General features: G+C 33.9%; 1 protein-coding gene across 2 annotated transcripts; it reads right to left on the bottom strand.

Annotated features, from left to right (window-relative positions):
* Positions 1-4,483: 4,483 nt before the first annotated feature.
* Positions 4,484-18,118, bottom strand: kcnk10b (potassium channel, subfamily K, member 10b). Of its 2 annotated transcripts, none has more exons than XM_059520960.1 (7): positions 18,030-18,118; positions 15,539-15,948; positions 9,449-9,566; positions 7,704-7,864; positions 7,413-7,605; positions 6,623-6,765; positions 4,484-5,241 (listed from the first exon to the last, which is right to left on the bottom strand). In XM_059520960.1, the coding sequence occupies exons 1-7, from the start codon at positions 18,034-18,036 to the stop codon at positions 4,603-4,605; spliced, it is 1,671 nt and encodes a 556-aa protein (XP_059376943.1). In that variant the 5' UTR covers positions 18,037-18,118; the 3' UTR covers positions 4,484-4,602. The 2 variants fall into 2 exon arrangements, with proteins under 2 accessions (XP_059376943.1, XP_059376942.1); XM_059520959.1 differs by lacking the exon at positions 18,030-18,118 and adding an exon at positions 17,518-17,928.
* Between the last annotated feature and the right edge of the window lie 211 nt (positions 18,119-18,329).

The raw sequence follows: 18,329 nt of genomic DNA, 5'->3' as shown, positions 1-18,329 counted from the left end.
ATCAAAGTTGGAAACAGTTCTGCTGCTTAATATTTTTTCAGAACATGTGATACTTTTTAGGATACTTTGATGAATAAAAAAAAAAATAAAAAAGAAGCTATGTTTTTAAAATATAAATATTTTGTAATAACAATATACACTACTGGTCAGTAATTTGGGGTCAGTAATTTTTTTTTCTTTCTTTTTTTTAATAAAATCAATACTTTTATTCAGCAAGGATGTGTTAAATTGATAAAAAGTGATAGTAAAGAAAATATATTATTAGAATTTTTTTTTTTATTGTGAATAAATGCAGTTCTTTCTAACCTTTTATTTATCAAATATATTAGCCAGCAGAACTGTTTCCAACACTCATAATAAATCAGAATATTAGAATGATTTCTAAAGGATCATGTGATCGACTGATGTTACATGTGACACTGAAGGCTGGAGGAATGATGCTGAAAATTCAGCTTTGCATCACAGGAAAAAAATATTTTTTTTAAGTATATTCAAATAGAAAACTATTATTTTAAGTTGTAATAATATTTCACCACATTACTGTTTTTTCTGTGTTTTTGATCAAATAAATGCAGGCTTGATGAGCAGAAGAAACTTCTTTCAAAAACATTAAAAATAGTAATGTTTCCAAACTTTTGGTCTGTACTATATATATATAATATATTGATTATATATAAATTATATCGACTTTTTTAATGTATGTACATTTACTTCCTGTTTGATTCTCACAAACTGTTGTTCGGCCATGATAGAAAACTGTAAAAGACAGTTTTCATACTGATGTCTGTTGTAGGCAATGCTGAAAATGCAATGCATATTTGCATGAAATATGTGTTTTTGATTTAAAAAAAAAATATTTAATGCGAAGAGTTGTAAAATTGAGTTTGTGTAGCTGGAAACATTAGCATTCATGTTCTTGCACAGAATACATCAGGATTTCGTGTCAGTTTGATCTACCAACGATATCCAGCAAATGATGAAGATAAAAAGCGACTTGGTCTACCTTCTTTATGTACAATTTGACCTCTCAATGCTCCAAACGTGAGCATTATTATATATTACCACCAAATGAGCCCAAAGCTGTACTGTATATGACACCACATTAAAGGTGATGCGGTGACAGAGAGACACTAGTGAACCATCCATCACTACATAAGGCCACTCCACTCCTAGATAAGTGGAGATTACTTCTAACCTGGGACACATTTACCTTCTGCTTTCATTACACAGTTGATGACTGTTACCTGATATTGCTGACATGATTCATGTTTCCAGTAAAGCATAAGAAAACCGCACATGCATGACCTCAAGTAAGCAAGACTTTACTAAAATGCAGAGAAGCAAACATCATATATCACCATCTCTGTTGGTGCAGAAATGCATCTCACCTGATGATCACAGATGATTAGTGCTCCCTAAAAAGACTCATTTCCTGCCTCTCTCACCTTTTTTCTCACTTGAGGCTGGTTTCACAGTTTTGAGGCTTCATGTTTGCCACACTGCATTAATTTGATCGATAAGTGCTGTGAAAATGTTCCAGCAGTGCAGGTTGTTAGTGGAACAAACTTAATATTCTTTGAAATTTTCCATCTTTAGCTTCTCTGACAATAATCTCAGTGCTAATGTTAATGTGGTTGCATGAGTGTTGCTGATTAGCTGCAAAGTTGCTCTGAGAGCTTATTACTATGCAGTTGCATTGTGGACCAAATTAAGAACCGCACTAATAATACATCCATGTCATGTTTAGATCTACATTTAAGGTGTAGGATTTTTAATTGCACAAATTAAACAGAAATTAATAAGCTACTCTTATAATGTCAAAAGCGCTATACAAATAAACGTGAATTGAATTGTATTGAACTCAATGTGATGCTTATTTGTCATTCATGCATAAATGAAACAGATTTCAGTAACAGTGCTAATAAACTGAATATGTTTTAAATACACAATAACCTGGTTTGTATCTATTTATCAACAAATCCAATTAGTTTCAGTCTCATAAACCTGAACTAACTCAATATTGCTGTTCCACAGCTAGTCATTTTAAGCATGTTTCATCATTTTAAACTCTTTCACAATAAACAGATTCATACCAACTCTAAGCAACTGGGGAAAAAAATCATTTTTTAAATGTATTCATTTACATCAAATGAAATAGATGCAAACAGGTAATAAACTATTAAATCTTTTGACAAATATGCATTTTATTAAGTTAATAAGTTCATGTTAAAACAGTGTAATCCAAATAGATGAAGGTTTTATATGCAATTCGAATACATTTAAAATTTATTATGCATACTTTTTTTTTTTAATTATTATTCTAGAGTACTATTTATGTTATTGAACCTTACTTCACCAGTTCTCTCATATTTGCATGAACCCTATGTGATAATTTTAATGAACCCTTGGTTAGGAAACTCAACTACAAGCTGTGAAAACTTTCTAAAATAAAAAGATTTTGTGCTCTCGGAGTGTGACGGAGCACATGCTGTCAGGTGTAGATCCAATGTGCTGCTGGAAACAATGACTAATGTGGCAATCTGAGCAAATCAGACCTCTTATGAGAGGTTAAAGCCTGGAAACATACTCTACATAAGCACATAAATACAACGTATGTTATGTAATGTAGGGACTGTGATTCACTGATGTGTTTTAATTGCATTTTTGGACACCTTTCCAGGTTTTCTGCCTGACTTTCCAACTTTAAAAGTAAGTGCAAGAAAGCCAAAGCCACATTTCATGATTTATTTTCCCAAAGGCACTCATTACATTCGATGTAATGCTTGCACAACTGTTAATGTGATCACCATGACAACACAGAGCATGACTACGATATTTTGGAGTTACAGTGGATGACTTTGTTCTGTGGGCATAAAAATGGTTCGAATATGAACCGAAATCAAGTGAAACTTAACAAATCAGACTGTTTTATGGCAATAATGAAATAACTGTGGATATACAGCAACCCCAAAAAGTATTTTAAAATATCTGTCTCTAAAAAAAAGTAAAAACAGCATTTGCATCTAATTTTAAAGCCAATGTAACTAATTTTAATCAAATAATGCTAGAATAAAAAAATAAAAAAACATTTAAAGTCAACGTAAAACATGATTTGCATCTATTTTTACCACTTAAAGACAAATTAAAAATTATTATGCCACTAATTTTACCAGTTAAAGTCAATGTAAAACAATAATTTGTATTTATACTCAAAGTAAGCCACAACTGCTACACATTTGACCATTTTATTAGCTATTTTTCATGTGATGTGTTTCACGTCGTTTTTAATTCAAAAATGTCACTTTGATTAATTAATTTAAATAAATATTTGTATAAATCAGTACTGACTGTTTTCATTTTCAACACTAGATGCACTGTTTAATCACTTAAAATGGTACAAAGTTTTTGGGATATGTTTTGTAAAGGTTGCATCTTCCTTTATAGAAAATATATCTTGCTGCAAAATTATATATTTCTTAATGCAATGACATTTGCACATTCTTATGTGTAATGTAAGAGACCTGATACTTTTTTGGGTTCACTGTATACCACATAAAGATGCCATTTCTTCATCATTCGAATACGTCTAGTCACTCTTCTTGAATATCATCGCTATTGAGTTAATTCCTGTCATTTTCAGGGGTTGAAATGCTTATAGAGTTCACTGTGAATGCAGCATTTCACCAACAGCTATAAACTCATTGTTGTTTAAACTCAAGCATCAAAAGGTTATTGAGAATGTGTCAATTTTTCAACAAAACTTAAGAAATTAGTGTTTCATAGACGTTTGTGATTTGCCATCATAGATGACGGAGTCACCTGAGCAGCAGTTGATATTCATGCAGGTTTGCTTTCCAAAAGACACCACGATTTACAGCAAAAAAGGTTTCCTGCGATCCACAGCACACCTTTGAACGAAGCAAAAGTCCTTCAGAAAGTCTCTGTTCACTGTTCTATGGTGAATAATCATCAGTCTTGAGGTTGTTAAGAACATAAATAATACATTTTAAATGTATAGTTCATCTAAAAAGAACAAAATTGTACGTGATCTCATGTCACTTCAAACCCGTTGCTTTTTGTGTGAAACTGACTAAAGCAGATATATTGCAGAAGGTCTTTCACATTATAATAATAATAATTATGATGAATTCAATGAAATCTTCACATCCATTAAAGCTGTCAATCTCATCCACACGAAAAACAGCATATAGCTCCAGCAGTGATTGTTCAATGATTGAGTGTTTTTTAAATTTGATACGTTTTTAGTAAATAACTTCAATTTTAGCTCCTCAAACAATGCATCATGAGTCATACAGTCTATTACTTTTATTTTGGATATTTTTGAGAGATTTCCACTGAGGAAAGAAATTCATTCAGGTTTGGAGCAATATGAGGGTTTGTAAGCAATGACAGAATTTCCGGGTTTTTGGTGAACTGTCTCTTTAAGCTGATGTCAGTCTGTATTCCTTGAGTTCTCAATGTCTTTTCTCATTTTTGGCAACGTATCATTTGTCACAGTGAAAATCAACTGCGGTTGATCGTATTGAGTCAAGCAGCAGCTTACGAAACACAAAGGCACATGTTCACCCTGTCATCGTCTGCCTACGGTTGATGTTCTTTCTGCTCCAGTCTTTTATTTCGCTCTTGTTCTTTGGCCTGAGCCGGAGCGAAACTGTTCTTCTGTTTGGGTTCCTCAGGGAAGTTAGGCAGACACGTGAAGCCAGTGTTGGCCTCCATTGCTGTTTTCTCTTCCTCCATCTCCTCCTCGTCCTCGCTTCTCTCTTCTCCCAGAGTGACGTTGCTGCTGTTGCTGCTGAGGACATCGCCCAGCCTGCTGGCGTCTTCTGGGATGTTCCTGTGGAGATCTTTGCTCCTGTTGCGCTTGGCCAGTTTGGTGAGCGAGCCGAAGCGGTTGAAGATGTTCTCCTCGGAGGACGCCTGCTGTTCACTGTGCTCAGCCTTCAGGCGCAGGTTGTTCAGTTTAGTGTCGATGCTCTCCTGTGAGGAGGTCTTAAATCTCCTGGAGTCCAACCTAGCAAAGACTGCACGCTTTTCAGGTGACAGCATGTCCAGTGAATGCGCCCTCTGCTCCAGACCGAGACGTCTGCGCTCCATGCTGCGGATGGTGGCCGCACGCTGAAGTTTGTCGTGAATCTCTCCACTGAAGCGTCTCCGTGTCTCACGTAACTCTGCCCGAACATTTGCCTTCCATTCTGCCGCATGGGCCTTAAACCCTCCAACCTGTTTTAGATGGTACAATTATTGCTTTATGTTGACTTTGGGAAAATCAGTTGCAAATTATATTTTACTTTATTTATTTAACATCTGCATTTGCATCTAATTTCAGTATTTTAAGCTAAAGTAAAAATGAGTTTGCAACTAATTTCACTATTTATTTAAAGTCAATGTAAAACTGCATTTGTAACAATTTTAACCATTTAAAATCTAAGTAAACAGAGCTGCTACAAATGTTTCAATTTAAAGCCAGCACAAAACTGCATTTGCAACTAATTTTACCACTTAAAGCCAGTGTAAAAAATAATTTGCAACTAATTGAATCATTTAAAATCAAAGTAAAACAGCAATTGAAGCTAATTAAGCCATATAAAAACAAGGTAAAAAAAAAAATATTCTTTGCAACTGATTTTACCATTAAAAAAAGAACTGGGTTTGGAACAGATTTTACCATTTAAAGCCAAGGTAAAAAATCTTTTTCAACTAATTTAATCATTTAAAATCAATGTAAAAAAAAAAAAAACCCCATTGCAGCTAATTTTGCAATTTAAAATCAAGGTAAAAAAAAGATTTAGCAATTCATTTTACCATTTAAAATCAACATAATACTGAGTTTGCATTGGATTTAACCATTCAATATCCACTTAAAAAATAATTTGCAACTAATTTAATAATTAAAAAAAATAAATGTAAAACAGCAACAGTAGCTAATTTTGCCATTTAAAATACATGTACAAAATATATTGCAACTGATTTTACCATTTAAAATCAACTTAGCTGAGTTTGCAATGGATTCTACCGTTTAAAGTCAACATGAAACTGCATTTGCAACAGATTTTACTATTTAAAGTCAAGAATAAAATGGCACATGCAACTAATTGTACCATTTACAGTCAACATACTGTCTATCTATGTATTAACTATTTTTCATAATATGATGTATTTCACAGTGAAATTGTTTTTCTTTTTAACAGCAACTGGGCTTGATATTATCATGATAAAGATTGTTTCATATCAGAATGGAGCCAAATCTGAATGGAAGTTGAAGGACAAGTTCTCCCTCCACAGAATCTTTAAGTATCCCAGTGGTGACACTTCTTTAGCAGATATAGTGTAATTTGATATTATTTTGTGACCAGCAGCTATTATATTAACTTTACCTATCATAAAATGACTTTGTAACTTTTGGCAAAAAAGGCTACATTACCAACTGCAGCCAAATCAATGACTACTTGCCTACTGATTAGCATTAATCAATAGTCTACACACCCTGATTATCATCAGCTGAAAAGGAAGAGCCAGGAATGACTATGCAAAGAAAATAGGGCTCTGATGCAGTAAAATAACGCTGTGTTGTATATTGGAGATCATGTTTGACATATCATACCTCTTCTTTTGTTTTCTTGGACAGAACCCTGAACCAGTCTCCAATCATGCTCAGGACCGCGGCGAAATATGCCAGACCCACCAAAATCCAGAACCAGACCAGAGGCTTGTACCATTTCATGTATTCTATTTTTTGATCTCCACCTTTAATAATAATAATAATTAATACACTATATAAACAGAATAAGGCGGCCAAAAAATGTGGTCCAAAACAAATATTCCAGTGGAATGGAATGATCTTAACTATACTTTTAAACTAAACTAAAATGTACCGTTTAATATCAACGCAAAACAGCATTTCCAGCAAAACTGACTACTTCAAGCCAACATAAAACAGCACTTGCAATACAATATGCCATTTGAAATCAATATAAATATAAATATAAAACAGCATTTCCAGCAAATTTCACTATTTTAAGCCAACGTAAAACAGCATTAGTAACTAATTTTACCATTTAAAGTAAATATAAAACAATATATTTAACACTTTAAATTCATCAAAGCATCATTTAACACTTTAAATTCAACAAAAAATAGCAGTTACCACTTTAAAGTTAAACATAAAACAGTATTTTCCATTTACAGTCAACAGTAAACAGCATTTGCAGCAAATTTCACCATTTAAGGTCAATGTAAAACAGCATTTGCTGCAAATTTGACCATTTGAAGTCAACAGAAATAGTATTTACATCAAAGTGCACCATTTAAAGACTAAAAAACTGCATTTGCTATAAAAATTAAGCACTGTACTAGGCAAAATTATGTATAAATGCCTTCGCCAGACCACCCACCTGCTACATAATCTCCAATGCCGACGGTTGTGAGAGTAATGACAACGAAGTAAATGGCTTCTAAAGTACTCCATCCCTCGATGTGTTTGAAAATCACTGCTGGGATGGTGACAAAAATTATGCAGCCAGCAATGATGAAGAGTATAGTGGAGGTGACGCGGATTTTGGTCTGGCTTATTTGCTTGTGTTTTTGCTGTAGAGGGCAGCAGATATATGTTAAATAATGTATTTACATAACCAATTATGAATTAATTATCCTCAGTAGAATATCCATTAAGTAAGTCCACTTACCCTGAAAACTTTCTCCACCTTCAGGATGCTCTTCATAAACACAGTTCCTAGCTGATCACCGATCCCGGCCAAGAGGAAGCCAAACAGAGGGATGCCAAATATGGCGTAAAGGATGCAGAAAATCTTGCCACCCTCAGTCCTGGGGGCGATGTTTCCATAGCCTGTAGATGTGGGTGGAGAAGACAAGAGCTTATTTAATCGTTAAAAAAACAAACCGCTCTAGTTGACCCCTTCTATTAAAACCACATTCATAGATCCAGAGGGAGACAATTGGTGGCTTCCACCGAGAGAACATGGCAGTAATTACAGACTTCTGAACAAAAGGGAAGTTAAGACAAGGACAGACTAAACAGTTTCAGTCAGAGAGGAGATCTGAGATCAAAGTTCTGCAGTAATACTCTTGAAGGTTAGTGCAAATATTGTGCAAAAGTAAAACATGCAATGTGTAAACTACAATGAAAAAAATGTGGAGTAGGATTTACTTGAAAAAAGCATGGAAACAAATTAATTCTCACCCAGAAAAGGCTAGTTCATTTACAAAAATTAGACAAGTAAAAGTCTAATCATAAATATTAGTATCTTTAAATAGAAACGTTTAAGGAATCACTCTTTTTTTGTGTGTGTAAATTTGACTTAAACGTTGTTCGTCACTGTAAAAAAAAGTGTTCTCTTCATTTCTCTTTCTTTTGCAAGGTTTGCACATATATATATATATATATATTTTAAGCAATACTTAAGTACTGAGTTAAGTAAAGTCTGTAAGCAAATAGACAGATTGCTATCCTTTTAAGATAATACGTCCGCTCAATATAATTCTTACCCAGATATAGAGAGAGTCCTCAATACCTGGTACACCATACACAATGACGGTAACAATCAGTGGATAGGGTTTGACTATAAATCAAAGTCATTTTGAGTAGAAAATAAACTCCAGATGTCACAAAACAGTAAGTTACTAAACCTAACATCAAAAGTAACCATAAAACAGTGTAAATACAACTCAAAAACAGTGAAAAATTTAACATTTTTAATTATTCATGCCCCAGTGCATGATGGGAAATATGGGATCATAACTTTGATATTTACTTAAAGAATCCTCGTAAATATAACAAACGGTTCTTAGTCAAATGTGAGTTCTAATTTATATTTATACAAGCTTAAATAGAGTATTAACACAGAAGTTACTTTAACTTTTTTCATTCTTGCCTTAACTTAAATTATTTTATGTAGAAATTACATTTGTTTTTATATAGTATTTTCTACACCACACAATAATTTTTATCAGTGTAGAAAACGAAGTTTTGTCAGGAGTTTGTTATTTTTCTGAGAACAGCAAAAAAAAAGTGATAAATTACCATTAAAAGTCAATAGAAAACAGCATTTGGTGCAAATTTTACAATTTAAAGTCTGTAAAATGGCATTTGCAGCACATATTACCATTTAAGTCCATGTAAAAAGGCTTTTGCAACAAATTGTACTATTTGATGTCAGTATATAAAACAGCATTTATCATTTAAAGTTAACATAAACAATTTGAAGTCAATTTTATAACTTAAAGTCAATGTAAAACCTATTGTATCATCTAAAGTCAACATAAAACAGCATTTACCATTTAAGGTCAACAAGAAAGCATTTACAAAATGTTTTTACTATTTCTCATAAGGCTAACATGATGTAAAATTTGAACTATTTCTTATGTTGTGATGTATTTGAGAAGTGTTATTGAGATGTTTGGTTTATTTTACCTATTGTAGTGATGACGGTTCCAGCGAAGAAGAACGCGCTGCTGAGGTCCCAGTGGCTGGAGTTATTAGACGTGTTTCCAATGGGACTCACTCCAGCACTGACCGCATCTACTGCATGCTGGGAAAAGATGCACATAAGAAAGAAACACTCAAAAAGCCATTTTGGAAGTGCTTCAGTGACAGTAAGTGACCAAAGTAAAACAATATTAGCAAATCATTTTAAAAAGCCATTTCCCCTGAGTCACCCCGCACAATGACAGACACTCCAAGAACATCACAAGTAATTCACAAGAATGCTAATTAGACTTTGTTGTAATCGCTAAGTGCCTAAAATATGATGTCAAGCCTCCCTTTTTGTGGTTCAGTGTCTAAAAATCCTGGACTGAAAATCAATCCGCTCCATCTGTCAGTAATTGAATTTAATTTGTGGCTCTTCTCAAACTATTAAAAATAAAAATATTAATTTTTAGAGCTTACCCGCTTACCCTCCTCCATCCCCAGCTCCTCCTTTCTCCACATTCAGGACTTGGCTTTCTGATATTCATTGTTGAATCCTTTATTATGAGCAATGTTTTACACTTAAATATCATTAAGTACATTAATGATATCTGCTTATTCTGTTCTGCAGGCTAAGTGTCTATCATTTTGAGGATAGTGGCCCTGACAGAAATAAGTTAGGTGATATCAAAGAGAAAACGCACGATAAAATAACATGCTGTCAGCAAGAAACGGTTTCTCTCTTGGTAACGTTTCTTCTGCTCCAGCAGAACTCGCCAAGAATCCTGCAGGTGGGAAATTTTTTGACTCAGTCCTGCTCACATCCAAGAACAATAACACCGACAACAGCCATCTGGTCTCGCATGACAGGGCATGTGTCCACATGACAGACTGAGTTTAAAGGCATTTTTGAGCTGAATCTTTAGTATAATGTTGCTTTATGTTCCCTCTCAATCAGCATTGGCTTGCATTGCATTATATGTTTAGATCATTTCAATCTCATCTTACTAAGATGTATTATTGGAGATATACCGTAGAGTGGCGACTCATGTATATATATATCATTTTTTTTATTTTATATCAGTATCTGCTGTGCTGTTATTGATTGACAAGCATCAGAATGTCATCATAAAAAATATCAGCATCTGCACCAAATTACATATTTTTTGCTCAGTTCGAGTCTCTTAATAAAACTGAGCTGTTACATAAAGGTTAAATAAACAAAATAAGTCTTTACAAGTCTGATTTGTGATTTTTCTGTGTGCAGTTACAGCACATGGCTGGACCATGAAGACGTCTGAAAGCTCCAGCAGGGCTTTGCTCTCAAGAGACTCTGCCTTCACCGGGCAAAACGATTAATAATTGATTCCCTCAGAGTCTATTCCTTATCGAGGGCTCCATTACAACTATCTCAGTTGGAAATAGAGAATTTTATTTTTTTTTGGCATGAGTTTAATTAACATTTGTAATGTAGGGCACATTTTGAGTCACAAAGGATGTTTACATGACATATATAGGTGAGAAATGAAAAAGGATGTAGGCGTGTATCTGATCACTCACATATGCAGTTATTGTCAGGTTTGACTGAACTCTCAGTAAACTGGGTCACATGGTCACTTGATGATTTAAACCAGTGGTTCCCAAACTTTTCCATTCTACGACCCACCTAGACAAGTGTAATCTATTTCACGACCCACCAAAATATATATATATAAAAAAAATAAGAAAACGATTGACATTACTTTAAGCCTAATCTTAAAAGTTTGATGACAGAAATTAAGTATTTAATAAAAATAACAAATTTTCACTACTAATATTTCAGTTTTAATTTTTGTTTACAGACGTTAAAATATGTAGTGTTCATAAAAACGTGAAGCAGGCTCACTCTAGTGAACTGTAATCTGCGCTGCTGTGTTTTGTTGCAGAAAATACATTCATGATCTTCCGTTTGTGTCGGCGAGAACGGAGCACAATCCAACACTTATTTAGAAAAGCATGAGAAGCAAAGCAGAGCTATCTAACACAGTTTTGAGATTAAAATAATTGTGAAATTGGTAAAAAATTATAATAAACAGATGTGTCTCATTTTAAATAATAATAAAAAAAATATATTTATTTTTGTGATGGTTAAATAAATGTTCAGCAATATCTTCAAAAGACTTCTGAACTTTGGCAAATTTTTCTCTAAACAGAGATGATACATCAAGGAAATATTGCAAACTTTTGTACATTTTGTTATGTGGAAATGTTTAAATCTTGTAGTGTTACAATTAATCCTGCATTTGTGCCCTGCTTATGGAATTACATTTGTTTCAATAATAATGAACGAAACTTTATAAAACTGAACGTAACTTTTTCAGAAACTATCAAAAATATGCCATTACAAAAGAAGAAAAACACTATGAAAATGAAAAAAAATTAACTCAGTCGCACAAATTTAACAGGCTCTTCAAATATGCTTCATTCTTTGTTAATGTTTTTCAAAGATTCGTTTTCGCTAATCGTGGATTCTGAATTCATTGCTACAGATTTCGCTTACGTTTCGCAGTTTTTCGTTTGGTGTTTTGACACAAACATCTCATGGGGGTGGTGTTAACAGTGATCTACTCTGATTGGATAGTGAGCTTTTGATGGACAGGTGCTCTCTGACCGGGAAGTACAGACGCCACCCAGTGGCCTCTCTCGTCCTTCACTGTCGTCGCTCCTCTTTTGTATACTTCCTATCTCCTCCGGGGTTCTCGAGACCGGTGAGTGTTGCAGGTGTCGCTCATTTCCCAATCACTCCACGGCTCTCGGCCCCGCCCCACTCGTCACATTCGTGCAGCCCTAGACTGAACTGTGTGAGTGTGTGTGTGTGTTTTTATTGAAACGCAAATTTAGCTGCAGCCAAGTGACTTTGTGTGACCCACCTTGTTCCATTCTGTGACCCACAAGTGGGTCGCGACCCACAGTTTGAAAACCCCTGATTTAAACATTTCATGCAGTGCGGCCATGTTTGTACTATTTTATTATTTATTAATAATATTTTGAGTTCATTTTTATGAAATGAGCCTGTGTAGCTTACTGTTAATTTTATTATTATTTTTCAGTTTTAGTAATTTTATTACTTCAAAATTAACCTAAACAATTAATGGTCGACCGATATATCGGTTGATATTTTTTTTTTAAATATCGGCATGAGCCAATAAGTTTTTCTGCTTGGCCGATGTGTTCGAGGTGCACTCAAACTTCCCAGAATACTGAGTGCCCTATTGGTTACAGTGGTTACTTCCTTTTTAATTATATTTTTATTAAATATTTATTTATTTGTGAATATATATATATATATATATATATATATATATATATATATATATATATATATATATATATATATATATATATATATCGGCTATCTGCCCCCCCTGCTTTCCAAGATATCGGCATCGGCTGTAAAAAAAAAAAAAAAAAACCTAATATCAATTGACCACTATAAACAATTATGAGAAATGTTTCCTTGACAACTACCTTCAATAAAATATTTATTTCAGTATTTTTTTTTCATGTAATTTTTTTTTAATATTATTTTCCAAGTAACAAAAACTTAATATTTGATTTGAAAATATAATATTTTATAATATATATTTTTATAATTATTAGTTTTTCTTTTCTTTTATTTTTCATTGCAAATAGCTGAAATAAAATAGTTTTAAGGTTTTTCCTATTTTTGATTTTATTATATTTATTTTATTTAAAACAATGAAAAAGTTTTTAATGATTTTATTTTGTTGTTGTTGTTTTCTTGGCTGAAATAAAAGTCATTTTTATTTCCCTGTATATTTTAAATGTATTTTATGTAAAGTAACGAAAATATTATACAAAGAGAGAGAGAGAAATCCCTTGGCAACTAGCTGATATATATATATTTTTTCTTTTTTTTAGTAAATGATAATAACCCTGTGTGGCATACACTACTAGTAAACAATATATGCAGTTAAATACGCAGTATGCTAGCTTTCTGTCTCAAACATCATCACCAAACTGTGATCAGTTTATTAGTGACCATCTGCTTCCTTGTTATTATAGATCCCTGGACACTCATTTGCATTGAAACGCTTGAATCAGTGAGCCCCAGTTAACCTTGAGATGAAAGTCCTATTTGAGATGAGGTTTTAATTCATGATTATGAAGAATTAACCATGAACAATAACCGTTACATCTTGTATTGTTATTAAACATGAAATTAGTACAAAAAAAGCCTGTTATATGATGGAAATGTTTCCCAACCATCTCATCCACCCTTCCAGTATTCCCAGGCTGACTCTGTAGGATGTGCTTCTGTGAGAAATCAATGCAAAGCTTTAATTGATGGCAGCACATTTGCTTTCCCTATATGTGAGGTATATGTGCTCTCTGTTATGTAACACATAAAGCATGTGCTTTATCACAGCATCCAAAATTCAGCCTGAAGTGAGTGTTTGCTGGAAGAAAGTGAGAGCTGATATACATGATGATGGTCAGATGGATTCATGTGTGTCTTGGAGTGACATTTACTGATCAATTAGAGCTCAGCGTCAGCCGGAGGAAACAGCAGAGGAGACGTGTGGTTGAAATGCACATGAAGGTTGTTGCTGACCCCCAGCATAGCTGGGAAAAACTCATTTGGGTTATTTAGACATCCTAAGATGAGAGTGTCACCCAAGAAAAGTGTGAACGGTGGTTTAAATTTCTATTTTATGATACTGAATGCATAGGTAAAAGTAGTATTTTAAAGCCTCAGCTTTCAGAACTAAATTACTAAGGATAAAAAATAATAATAATAATATTTTGCCCCAAAATTAATTGGGAAAAAAAAAAAGATATATATATATATATATATATATATATATATATATATATATATATATATATATATATATATATATATATATATATATATATATATATATATATATTGTACATTATTAGCCATTAACACTTTGTTTATTATGAAATTGATTTTATGAGAATTAATTTTTTTCTCCCCAAAAAAAGCCCATTAGAGTAATGTAAAATAAATTAAATAAAATGAAACTGTAAAAGCTATTACTAAAATTATAAATTGTAAAATGTTTTAATAAATAATGTTACTATCTATTATACAGCCTTCTTTAATTTAGGCTGATTTAAATGTTGAAAATGGCCATTGTAGTACAATATATATATATATATATATATATATATATATATATATATATATATATATATTAAACCATTGAGATTATTGAGAATTAATGAATGTACATATTAAATATATAATAAAAGGAGTATTTACAAGAATAAAAAAAATGTGTTTTACTTATATACAGTACATATATATGTTATATGTTTTATATAAACTTACATACATTACAAAAAAGAAAAACACTATATTTTAAATATTTTAAATATATCAGAGTTATTAACTAATACTTAAACCATAAAAATTCCTAGAAATAAAATAAATCCTAACTAAAATAAAATAAAGCACAAAAACCTTACTACCTTTATTTCAGCTAGTTTCCAAGGCAACCATTTTTTTATTTTCATTCACTTTAACTTGATAAAAAAAGAAAACTAAAGTAACTACAACTAAAGCTGAAATAAACATACAGATGTGTTTCTAATAAACAAAAACTAATTAAAAAAACAAAACAATGAAATTAGTCAAATAAAAATAAAATAGACACTTAAATATATGATTCTTCATAGGCATTTTTCCATGATCTTCATTTATATATATATTTATTTATTTGATTATTTTAGTCTCTCATGAGATGAATATCTCTTCACTTCTCTAATTGATCTCCATGAATTTTTTTATTTTTTTTATCAGTGAGCCTCAAATATGATATGATCAGGATCTTTTGAGGAGCGTTTGTTTCCAGAAGCTTTACTTTCACTGTTCCTCAGCGGAGGAATGATCTTCACAAGCCTCCAGAACATCTTCATCAGAATCAGATTGCATTGCTTTATATATTTGGATCATTTAATCTCATCTTACTAAGACGTATTATTGGAGATATAGAGTCAGTCACACTTAATATTTATTACTTAGTCTCTCATGAGCTGATATCTCTCTGAGTCTCCTCTCACCTTGATGAGAGCCTCGAGCTCGGCTGGAGAGACGCAGGGGTTCCTCTGCAGGAACTGGGCCTTCTCCTGCGTGATGCTGTCCTTCTGGTTGCTCTCGAAGGGTTGCTCCAGCGCGCAGAAGGCCAGACCGCCGCACACCAGGTACATCACCACCACCACAAACACAGTCACCACCGTCTTCCACTTCATGACCGAGTGGAGAGCAGACCCATCCGCACCAGTGTCCATCCCCGTCACCACACTGGCCGAGCGGGACGAGATGGAGAGGCGAGGGAGAACACAGTGACCGTTGGCTTTCACCTCACAACCCATCGGGTTCTGCATGGCCACTACGCTGGCCTGAACCAGACTGGACTGGACCGCACCGGACTGGACCTTCTTCGACGGGATGATGTTTGTCTGAACAGCCACTAAAAACAGACAAAGATGAATCAAGTCATTGGAAATATTACCAGTGTTAGGGGTAACGCATTACAAGTAACGGGAGTTACGCAATCAGATTACTTTTTTTCAAGTAACTAGTAACGCATTACTTTTTAACTTTTTACGTTATAACGATATAACGCATTACTTTTTTCAAATAAGTAAGACCAGTTGCTTTGTTTTCTCATGTATTGACTGACAGCTCTGGTGTTGCCATGTTGAGAGAAATCGGGAGTAAGTGCAGAGGCGATGTAATCTTTTTTTTTTAATTCACCAATGTCTTTGCTGCTGACCTTGATGATTCAGTTCAACCATACTAATTAGCAAAAATTACCTCAGATAAACTAACAACTAAACTAACATTCTGAGGTTGATGCATGAAGACGGTGTTAAAATTCAGTCCGTTAGTAACATAATGTAGATCCTGATCTTCTGTGAGTCTCCTGAGAAGCTTTAATCTTATCGTCTGGTTAAGCAGTAGCGAGTTCTCGGAGACGCACTCCAGGTCATGACTTTACCACTACACAAAGATGCTCTCAGAAGAGAATATATTTCTTTTTTAAGGTGTTGTGGCATGGCGTTATCACTCATGAATGGGGTGAAGGTGAGATCCGGTGTTTCTAATAGACAGGTGATATATTGAAGAGGACAAAGCCATGCAGGGCCCCTACTGAGAGCCATTCATGTGTTGAAATGAGCGCAGCTGCGTTCGGTCACCCCGTTTAAACATTCAGCTCTGCCTTTGTGGAGGACAGTGGGCGGAGCCTGTGAGTCACAATGATGTAATGCTCAAACCACCCCACAATTTATGCAGGCTCCGCCCCTCAGCATTCTTCAGTACTGTCCATTTGTAAAACCGAAACAGAAAATATTGCAAGTTTGGGATTTATGAAAGACCACATGGATTAAATGTATCGATTCAATAAACTGAACTTGCATGCATGTGTTGTTTTGCCTAATAATCAATAAATGCACTTGTCTTTTTTCATTTTTGACTTTGAATGACCAAAGGATTCCTATATATCAGTACATCTGAGACATAAAAGCTGTCAGTCCAGCCCTCACCAATCAATATCCAATCAAGTAGATATATTAACAATGATGAACGTCCGTACAAATGTAACAATGACAATTCAATGAACCTATATAAAATAGCCCTTAGTGATATATAAAACACACTGATAATGGCCATGATATTATTTAGACATTTGTAAAGCCATTGTGAAATGGAATATATTTCCAGATTATAATTAGAAAATGCTTCATTCATTCATTCATTCATTCAAATATACATATATATAGCGTGTGTGTGTGTGTGTGTGTGTGTGTGTGTGTGTGTGTGTGTGTGTGTGTGTGTGTGTGTGTGTGTGTGTGTGTGAATAAAGAAAGAAAAAAATGAATCTGATGATTTCAAAAAAAAAAAACTAACCAGCAATTATCAGACCAAACTTAAATGAAATATGAAATATTTTCTCATCATTATAAAGTGCAACAAAACCTCAAATGACGTAAATAAATAATGCACTTGAGGAAAATAACCAAGTGACACGACTAACCTTGTTCAGGGTCCCAGTTCACCTGTTTCATCGGATTCTCTAACGGGAATTTCATGATTAGGCCTATCACGCCTTTCCTTATCAGAGCGAAATCAAGGTTTTCTAACAGCATGCACACAGTTCAGAGAGAGAGATCCTTTATAACACGTCACAATCACATTCTCGCTTCTGTCTCAGAACAAGTGCACGCTTCAGACCCGAGCGCATGATGAGGAGGAGAGATGCACGCCTTTAACTCTCTCTCAGTATCTCTACGCTGTCCGTCAGTGTGAGACCACCCAACATCTCTCTCAGCAGCTTGGCATCACTTTGAGGAAAGCAAATAAAGCGCTAAACATTGTGAGCATCTGGGAGCGTCTCTGCGCTCGCCTTTGTTTCAGCGTCTCATCCTTTGTGCCGTGATTCCCACAGGCTTTAAATCATTAAAACAACTCTTTAGTCATTTGTGTTCGTTATAATAACTTAGAAATGATCGTGTCGTGTTGAGCCTGACAGATTAAAGTGATACTCACTGGTCATCGCGGTATTCCGGCGTGAATGCGGCGCAGAAGCGGCTCAGAGCCGGTGCACATGGAGAGAGCAGGTGCAGAGGGCTGGACTCACTCACCAGCAGCAAATCAACCACTGCACACCAATATGAATTATTCATTTCGACTGTGGGCATGATGATAATAATAATAATATTTATTTACCCATTACTGCTATATAATACCATATGTTTATGAAGTCAATATGCCAATAATAATATTATATAATATTTAACATATGAATTAATAAAAATATATTTTATATATTTTGTAATTATTTAAATA

Source organism: Carassius carassius, chromosome 32, assembly GCF_963082965.1.
Source record: "Carassius carassius chromosome 32, fCarCar2.1, whole genome shotgun sequence".
Lineage (NCBI taxonomy): Eukaryota > Metazoa > Chordata > Actinopteri > Cypriniformes > Cyprinidae > Carassius > Carassius carassius.
This window is presented reverse-complemented; position numbering and strand designations above follow the sequence as displayed.

Excerpts from the sequence above, each read along its gene's own strand:
- kcnk10b (XM_059520959.1), bottom strand. The coding sequence starts at position 17,629 with ATGCTGTTAGAAAACCTTGATTTCGCTCTGATAAGGAAAGGCGTGATA. Across the intron at positions 15,949-17,517 it reads GAACTGGGACCCTGAACAAG|TGGCTGTTCAGACAAACATC; the intron begins GTTAGTCGTGTC and ends GTCTGTTTTTAG. Across the intron at positions 9,567-15,538 it reads AGCTCGAGGCTCTCATCAAG|CATGCAGTAGATGCGGTCAG; the intron begins GTGAGAGGAGAC and ends ATCTTTTCCCAG.